Here is a 9,028-nt window from a genome sequence, read left to right as displayed (position 1 = left end):
TTTCGATATGATTCGGGTCAGATTTGGTTTATTGGGTTTTTTTTAAGGAAAACTAATGAAAAGGACTTGACAACTTTGAGTTTTAACGATAAGGACAAAATAAAGGGTAAAGTGAATAGTACCAGTATTGACTTTTTAGTGTAAAAATGTGATTTTTCGTTAAAGTGAAGAGTACCGGAAGTTTTTTGTTAATTTTTTTTTTAAATTTTTTATTTTTTATCCTGATGCATGCCATAAAGTCGAAGCATAATATAACTTTCACACTTTCACGCACTTTTCTGAAGATAACTTGAGTTTTATTAAAAATCTCAACGTGACACTTACTAAAATGTTTTATATAAGAAAATAATCCCTCCTGCACCAAGATTTAGACCATCCATCCCTGTGATTAATCAAATCCAACGACCTAGAATCTGTCAAACATTTGTTTCCTAGTAAGGAGTAGAGCAGCTTATAATACCTCGTCACTCGGCTCATTGTCCCAGCAGCACAGCGCCTTACTCATTCTGTCTCAGTCCCTCTCTCTCTCTCTTCTCTCTCTCTCTCCATTCCCCTGACTCAAATTCTCTTTCATTCTCTTGGTTTATCGTTTTCTCGCCGTAGATCTCAAATTTCTCATTTCTCCCATTTTGTCGTCTCTCGCCGGCAGGGGGACGACTCAGATTCCATAGGGGCCGTCAGATGTGCGGACTTTGACTCGGGGCTCGTGATCCGATACACCGCCGGAGACTGAGCTTCGACGATGGGCCAGTGCTACGGCAAAACCATTCCCACCACCGAAAATGACCCCAACACCACCACCGTAACTACAATCACTACCTCCGTTCACCAACGTCAAACGACGCCGTCTCAGGCCGGGCAGAACGGGGCCGTCAGCGTAAAAACCACGCCGGCCAGGTCGTCGAACCCTAGCCCGTGGCCGAGCCCCTACCCACACGGTGTATCGGCCAGCCCGTTGCCCGATGGAGTGTCGCCGTCTCCGGCGAGGTCGTCGACTCCGGGTAGGTTTTTCAGGCGGAGGTTCGCGCCTCCGTCTCCGGCTAAGCATATAAAGGCGTCGCTAGCGAAGCGTTTTGGGAAGCCGAAGGAGAGTCCGATTCCGGAGGAGGGTGGGGCGGAGCCGGAGCAGTCGCTGGACAAGAGTTTCGGGTACGGGAAGAATTTCGGAGCTAAGTACGAGCTCGGGAAGGAGGTGGGGCGAGGGCATTTTGGTCATACTTGCTCTGGTAGGGGAAAGAAGGGTGAGCACAAGGACCAGGCTGTGGCTGTTAAGATAATTTCGAAAGCCAAGGTACAATTGAGCTCTGATATCAATTCTGCATTCCTTTTAATTGCTTGTTTAGTGATTGTTTTCGAAATCCGATTGTGTTTATATTGAAAATGTAGTGAAGTGGGTACTAAAGTTAACACATTTATGTTGAAGTTAAGCGATTATCGCCAAGCCATTATGGGAAATGTAGAGGGATTGGATGCCATCTCTTATGGGATTCCTGTTTCGGGTTCGTGCATTGGTGGTGGCATGTGAATTTTAATTAGGGAAGAAAAATTGGATGGGTGTGGATAGAGAAACCACATTTAGGGGAATTGTTATGGTAAAGCAGAATTTATGAACGAGATACGGTGGTTTAGTTCGCAGTATCCCACAATGATGTGGGATATGCTGCATGAAAATGATGTGTTTAACTCAGGGATCGTTAAATCTTACGCTGCTTCTTGCACTGCGGACATGTTGCTACATGTCTGCAGAAGGTAGATGTACGTGTCCCTGTCTCTTGGTTGCGTTAATGCACGATAATTCTCTTTCTGTAATGATTACGTGATTATCTGAGTTCACAAAGGGGGTACATGACAAGTTTGTTGGTAACCGTTTCTAGAGTTCTTACTCTCCACGTATCTTAAATCATTTCTCGTGTAAAACACAAATAAGAATTGTTAAAAGTTTCTGAAATGACTTGCCAAATCTAGGGAAATGCACATTGGTTTGCTCCTCAATGTCATTCACCTAGGTGTCGAATGAAGCGTAGTACATTGTAGGTTTTACATTTGTTATGAGGTAAAATCAATTTTACTTTTCAAATTGAATTATTTGTGTTTAACTTGCCTCGGAGCTAGATTTTATTGACCTTTCATTCAGCCAGATATCTGCTCACATATGTCAAATTTGGTTATTTTAGGACAGCATTATGATCTGTTATGATTTCTTGTCTGAGGTTGTAATTTATAGCTGGAAATGAATCTGGTCTACGATCTGTGTGTGAGTACATAGCAACTATGATAACGCCCATGCTCCGATGATTTGGACATGTGCCATCCTTCCTCATATTCTATTTCCTTTTTCCCTTGGGTCTCAAATTTCTGTAGCTGTAATGGCATGAGATATTATGAATAATGACACCCATTTAATGCCTTGTATTTGTTTCTTACCAAATTCATTTGGCAGATGACGACAGCTATATCAATTGAAGATGTTCGTAGAGAGGTGAAGATATTGAAAGCTCTATCTGGGCATAAGCATCTTGTAAAATTTTATGATGCATGTGAAGACGCCAATAATGTTTACATTGTCATGGAGTATGTATACCTTGTTTTCTATTCATCCTTTTTATTTTGACGGTCAGTTGCATGCATGATTGTTGAATGACGAAGTATATAAACTTTTCTGGTTGAGGCATCATATGCCATGTCTTGTGCTCCTTTGGTATGACATCTGTGGATTTGTGTTCTCTTACCAGATTGTGTGAAGGGGGGGAACTTCTTGACAGAATTTTATCTAGGTAATTTCTTTTCTAGTGTTGAAATACTCATTTCGTTCCAAAGGTGTATTGTATGTTGACAAACTCACCTTAACTGCAGAGGCGGAAAGTATGCAGAGGAAGATGCAAAACACATAGTTGTGCAAATCTTAAGTGTTGTTTCATTTTGTCATCTTCAAGGCGTTGTGCACCGTGACTTAAAACCAGAGGTTTTGATTGTCAACCTATGTGTTTAAGTTAATTATGACTTCTTATCTGGTTCTACCTCCAAACATAGTGCTGAATATTTTTTTCTCTTTCCTGTTTAACAGAATTTCCTTTTCGCTTCTAGAAGTGAAGATGCCGATATGAAGCTTATTGATTTTGGTCTTTCTGACTTTATCAGACCAGGTATCTATTGATGATCATCCCTACTCTCTTGTTAGTTGAAGTTGGATATTATCCTTGTTTTAATTTTGGTCTTTCTGACTTTATCAGACCAGGTATCTATTGATGATCATCCCTACTCTCTTGTTAGTTGAAGTTGGATATTATCCTTGTTTTAGTAAATATATTAGAGCTGCAGTTAGAGTACCACTTGGTTTTAGTTATTTTTTTCCTTTTTGAAACGGACAACATTCAATTTTCTTGACTACTTGATGTTTCAATTGAATGGAACACCTTACAATGACTTGGCACCTGGGTATGCTTTTGATAAGTTTGATGATTTTTATCAACTCAAGGTTAATTTGGTTGAAATTGAAGTTAAATACATGTTTTTGTATTTGTATCGGGTATGAAATGAATTCTTTCTTAGAAGTGTTCTGTTTTGTCCGCCATTTTTTGGATTTGTTGGAAACTTGTTGAATGTTTTCAACAAGTCCAATCTAATTCTGGTAAATCTGTGGATGCAGTAGTATCAAGTCCAGTATAATTCTGTGCAACATATCATATCTAACCCCTCCTGGAAAGAAAACAGAGAGCGTTTAGTTGTTCATCATTTTTCCAAGAAAAACTAAATTTGGTCATAGGCACCAAAAAAGAAATCATGTACGATAAGAACTGTAGTGGAAAACATGCAGTCCTTTTTCAACTAGCCAAATGCAATGGGTGTTTCCCCTCTTTTGACTGCTAGATCTAATTCTTACTTTGTTTGTACTTATTACATTAAAGGAGGAAACTTTATCTTCATTATTTATCCACATATGCGTTTATGTGCAGATGAAAGACTTAATGACATTGTTGGAAGTGCATACTATGTTGCGCCTGAAGTCCTCCATAGATCTTATAGCCTTGAGGGAGATATATGGAGCATTGGTGTTATCACCTATATCCTGCTATGTGGAAGCCGACCTTTCTGGGCACGAACCGAATCTGGAATTTTCCGTGCAGTGCTAAGAGCTGATCCTAGCTTCGATGATTTACCCTGGCCTACTATATCTCTAGAGGCCAAGGACTTCGTAAGAAGACTTTTGAATAAGGACTACAGAAAAAGAATGACTGCTGTCCAAGCCTTGTGTAAGCCAAATTTCTTTCTATTGCTGTCTAAAGTATTACCCAGGAGATAAAAAATTGGTGGACAGTTTTAAATGATATGCTTTGCTCTTAATCTTGTTTGGGTGGTCTTTGTGTTTCTCTCCCACAATCTAAATAACTTATTGATTTCAGGGTAGCGGGTGGGAGGTTTCCATTTGGTTGCTCCATCATATTTGGACTGCATCCATCTATATTGTGTCGTATGCTGAAATACATGTGTTCATCATTTTCGCAAAAAGTGTGGTTATAGAATCATCCCAAACATATCCTGCAATATAACTACAATTATTGTTAGTTTGATACCGAATATTCTTTTTAAGCAAAAGTGACTTTAAATTGAATACTATTTGAATTTGGCATTGTTATTTGATAGTGATGATAAGTGATATTTTCTATTTGTTATTCAAAGCTAATAATGACACATAATGCTGAAAAACATGTGTTCATCATTTTCGCAAAAAGTGTGGTTATAGAATCATCCCAAACATATCCTGCAATATAACTACAATTATTGTTAATTTGATACCGAATATTCTTTTTAAGCAAAAGTGACTTTAAATTGAATACTATTTGAATTTGGCATTGTTATTTGATAGTGATGATAAGTGATATTTTCTATTTGTTATTCAAAGCTAATAATGACACATAATTGCAGCTCACCCATGGTTGCGAGATGACAGTCGTCCTCTTCCTCTAGATATATTGATATATAAATTAGTCAAATCATATCTCCATGCTACGCCGTTCAAACGTGCAGCACTTAAGGTATTGTTACCATTTCCAAATATGACTGTTTCTACCTTCACCCCATTTCTTTTTTCACTATTAGAAATTTTCCATATCGCATTTGATGCGATGGCAAGTGCCCTCGCCCATGAGCGGTAGGTCTCGGGTTCGAGACTTGGGAGCAGCCTCTCCATAAATGGGGGTAAGGCTAGCCGACATTCACCTCTCTCAGACCCTGCGTAAAGCGGGAGCCTTGTGCACTGGGTACGACCTAATTATTCATATTACATATAGCTTGGCCGTGTCTGCTCTTAAATGTCAAAGCTTCATCTCTTGGTTTTACTTGATGATTAAGCTGTTTCCTTTTCGTTTTGGGTCTCAAAGAATGTATCTTCAACTGTATAATATATCATCACCTTCACCCTATGGCATCCTTGAAAATGATGCTTATAAAATGTCAATATTGAGATATCTTTGTTACATGGGAAGATACTTCTATGTAATCAATGTCTACTTTTTAAGAAACTTAATTGGCAAAGTGAACAGAAAAATCAACCTTTGTTTTGTTAATTAGTGGAGAAAGAAAATTATTAAATTGCTATCTCAGTTTCCACTTTTTGGTTCTGATGTCTAATGGAAGTGAGACGAAAAGGTAAAAACGTCTAGCTTTTCTCTTGAACCCTTTACAAAATAGGCAGTGTGATGGTTCATAGAGACATTCTAATTTCGTATCAATTTCTCCATTTAGCTAAATCCTAGTAAATTACGTAATTTGTTCGTCTTTTTTTCTCCTGTTTCCTGTGGCTAATGCTGTGTGATCAATAATCTGCCATTTCTTTCACTTTTCATGGAGCCCGATATATTCTGCATTAAAGATATGTTTCTGTTTTTTCATGACGTGACTGCAGTCTCTTTCCAAAGCTTTGACGGAGGAAGAGCTGATATATCTAAGAGCCCAATTCATGCTATTGGAACCAGATAAAGATGAGCGTGTTTCTCTTCGTAATTTCAAAATGGTTATCTCCTGCTCCTAATTCTTTTAATTTGAGTTTCCAGGCAATGTATATTTTGAAGAGGGGCTTATGGTGAGGAAATTAAACTTTGCAGGCTCTACAGAGAAATTCAACTGAAGCGATGAAAGAGTCAAAGGTTGTTGATATCCCAAATGCGGTAAGGCTTATTTTATATTCTGCTCTTGCTTTCGGATTGTGTTAGTTGAAGTTTGCTAGCATGTGCAGGCTACCGTAACTTTAGCATGTGCAGGCTTAATTTATCTGACACTTAAACCTTTTTTATCCCATGGTATTTGAGGTCAGCAATTATCAGTTTCTCAATTCCCTGTTAAAATTGATTTCAGATGGAACCGCTTGCTTATAGAACAATGAACTTCGAAGAATTTTGTGCAGCCGCAATCAGTACCCATCAATTGGAGGCCCTTGAAGGGTGGGAGCAGATAGCCCGTACCGCTTTTGAGCATTTTGAACAGGAGGGTAACCGAGTCATATCAATTGAAGAACTGGCAAGAGTATGACCAACCATGCCCCTCTCGTTTTCACGGAAATCTTGTATCCTTTCCTTTTACAGCAGATTTTTTGCTGCATTTCTTATTTTAACTGTAACGGTTTCTGCAGGAATTAAATCTCGGCCCTTCTGCCTACAATATCCTCCGAGATTGGATCAGCAGCGCAGACGGAAAGCTCAATTTCCTTGGATATACAAAATTTTTGCACGGTGTGACGATCCGGAGCTCCAACACCAGACACCATTAGTTTTATTCTTCTCTCTTTTTACCCACTTTCTTTTTAGCTTTTTGACATATAGTTTCTTATAAGATTCATGGGTTTCGGATGATTTGCGGGAGTTTTAGTTTCTTTTTCTTCGGGCGGGTCGGGGTAAAGAAAAATGTGTATAAAAAATGAACGTCTTAGGGAATCCTGTTGGGAATTTCGACCCAATTTTTAAAAAGTTGTTGATTTTTCTCCTTCCTCGTACCCTATTTTGCAGTTTATGTGGTTGAGTTTTTGTTGCACATCATCTTCTGCGGATTTTGTAGCTTTTCTCCCCTTTCCGGGCGTGCACTCTGATGCTCCCAGTAGTTTCGGTCGATCATGTTCAATTTGATTGCTAAATAATGGCTAAATAATTCAACCAGCTTCTATTATCTAAACAAGTGGCCATCTACTATACACCACTATATTCTCGCATATAGTATGTAAGTGGTCTTAGCTTTGAATTTCGTCAAAGACAAATTTGAACCACATTAGTGTAGATAATATCGTTTGTTCAAAAAAAAAAAAAAAAATCTATGCTCCCAATAATCCTAATCAATTTAAACAAACCATTCAAGTGGCCATCTTATTTATGCATGTTTTTTTATTTTTTTTTAATTCAATCCAAAAGCCATAAGTAAACACAATTTTGCGAAGCAAAATTTTTCTACACCCGACATATACAATGGATAGATTAACAAACTAAATTCTTGATTCAATGGAGAAGTTGCTCGAAGAAAGTTGAGATTTTATCATATAATTAATTGGCATTACGAAGAGTAGTCTAATTAAGAATATTCAAATTTAAATAATACAAACACAAAGGTAAATATAAAAGTTAAATTGTGGCATGTACGCATATGCCGAACATGCATGGCTAAAAGCAGTGGCATCCATAGACAATCAATTTCTTGGTTATGAAGCAAGCAGATGGTAGCGTATATCAGATCATAAGCCAGTCACGTATAAACAAAAAAATAACTCGAGGAGAAAAATAAGATTATAATTTAAGAAATTTCCAAATCTGGCTAAGTAAACATGATGCTGGAGCAAACCCTAACTGATAACAACGAATAGGGGAAAATAAAAGAGTAATTTATTTTGAACTATTTTAGTACTCTAAATCTAGCTAGCTAATCTAAGATTAAACTAGACATGGATCTTAATTAGCTTTTGGGGGTGCCGGTGAAGGTGAAGCTTTGCTGGAGCAATGGTTCTTTAACAAAGCTTGGAAGAAATCGTTGTGGAACTTGTAGAAGACATAGTTGGCGCAATCGTCGTCCATTTCAACAATGGACTTGCAGCAATCTTCTTGAATGGCGACTTTGCGAGTCCAGTAAGATACGCAAATCTCATGGTAACAAGTTGCAGAAGCAGTGTGGTCAGCTCCAAGACACTATACAAGCTTAGGATCACGGTTCCACCACGAGTACTTTGGGGATGCAGGTGTTTTGGGTGCTACGGGAGATGTGGAATCGGAAGCAGCCAAACATTGTGTCAATGCTTAAGCAAAAGAGAAGGAAAAACACAGCAACTCCTCTCGTCATTATCTCTGCCAAATTAGAATCGCAAGTGAGAAATATAATAAGTAATCGAGTAAGTGATTTGATCGAGTGAAAGATGTGAGTGATTGTGATTTAATCGAGTAAGTGATTGTGAAATGTATGGAAGTATATATAGGCATGCATATAGAAGAGTTGGAATTTAAGTTAGATAATCACTCTAGATTTAGATGAGATTGATTTGATTTTATCTAAATTAGTCGACTGATGAGGATTAATATAAAAGTAAGTAAACCATCATGCATAGGTGATTACAAACTCAAAGTGTTTAAACAATAAACCAATAAGAAACCTTTTCGAATTAGGTTTTTCTAATTTGACAGTAATTATCAATTAAAAGAGAATTAGATCAACAAGACTTCAGTTGATCTAATAGTTTGAATTAATTCACTCTTCTAATTTACTGTATACTACTATATACTCACATATTATATAGCATGTAGTAATTTAGAAAAACTAAAAATGTTCTAAGAAATGCATAATTACTTATCGATCCCTTTAGATTTGATATCAAAGATTAAGACTAAAACATTGATAAATATCTATTTATCCTCTACTTATATCAAGTCTAAAAATAGGCCATCATAAGTTCTTGATCACCCCCAACCTCAAGAGAACATGACTCATGGTCCAAATCCGTTTAGTAAAGCCTGAAGATTATTATGAGCTCATTATCTTTTAGGATTATATGTAAAAAAATCAT

General features: G+C 37.6%; 1 protein-coding gene across 1 annotated transcript; it reads left to right on the top strand.

Annotated features, from left to right (window-relative positions):
- Positions 1-496: 496 nt before the first annotated feature.
- Positions 497-6,982, top strand: LOC126629034 (CDPK-related kinase 3). The gene is made up of 11 exons (XM_050298928.1): positions 497-1,291; positions 2,441-2,571; positions 2,733-2,774; positions 2,854-2,962; positions 3,065-3,143; positions 3,954-4,250; positions 4,924-5,033; positions 5,903-6,010; positions 6,102-6,164; positions 6,352-6,519; positions 6,626-6,982. The coding sequence occupies exons 1-11, from the start codon at positions 743-745 to the stop codon at positions 6,761-6,763; spliced, it is 1,794 nt and encodes a 597-aa protein (XP_050154885.1). The 5' UTR covers positions 497-742; the 3' UTR covers positions 6,764-6,982.
- The last annotated feature ends 2,046 nt before the right edge of the window (positions 6,983-9,028 follow it).

Source organism: Malus sylvestris, chromosome 1 (assembly GCF_916048215.2).
Source record: "Malus sylvestris chromosome 1, drMalSylv7.2, whole genome shotgun sequence".
NCBI classification, from domain to species: domain Eukaryota; kingdom Viridiplantae; phylum Streptophyta; class Magnoliopsida; order Rosales; family Rosaceae; genus Malus; species Malus sylvestris.
This window is presented reverse-complemented; position numbering and strand designations above follow the sequence as displayed.

Bases quoted from the DNA above. Each gene is read 5' to 3' on its own strand.
- LOC126629034 (XM_050298928.1), top strand. From the start codon at position 743: ATGGGCCAGTGCTACGGCAAAACCATTCCCACCACCGAAAATGACCCC. The intron at 2,963-3,064 runs GTTTTGATTGTC...CCTGTTTAACAG, and splicing joins ACCGTGACTTAAAACCAGAG to AATTTCCTTTTCGCTTCTAG. The intron at 3,144-3,953 runs GTATCTATTGAT...GTTTATGTGCAG, and splicing joins TTCTGACTTTATCAGACCAG to ATGAAAGACTTAATGACATT.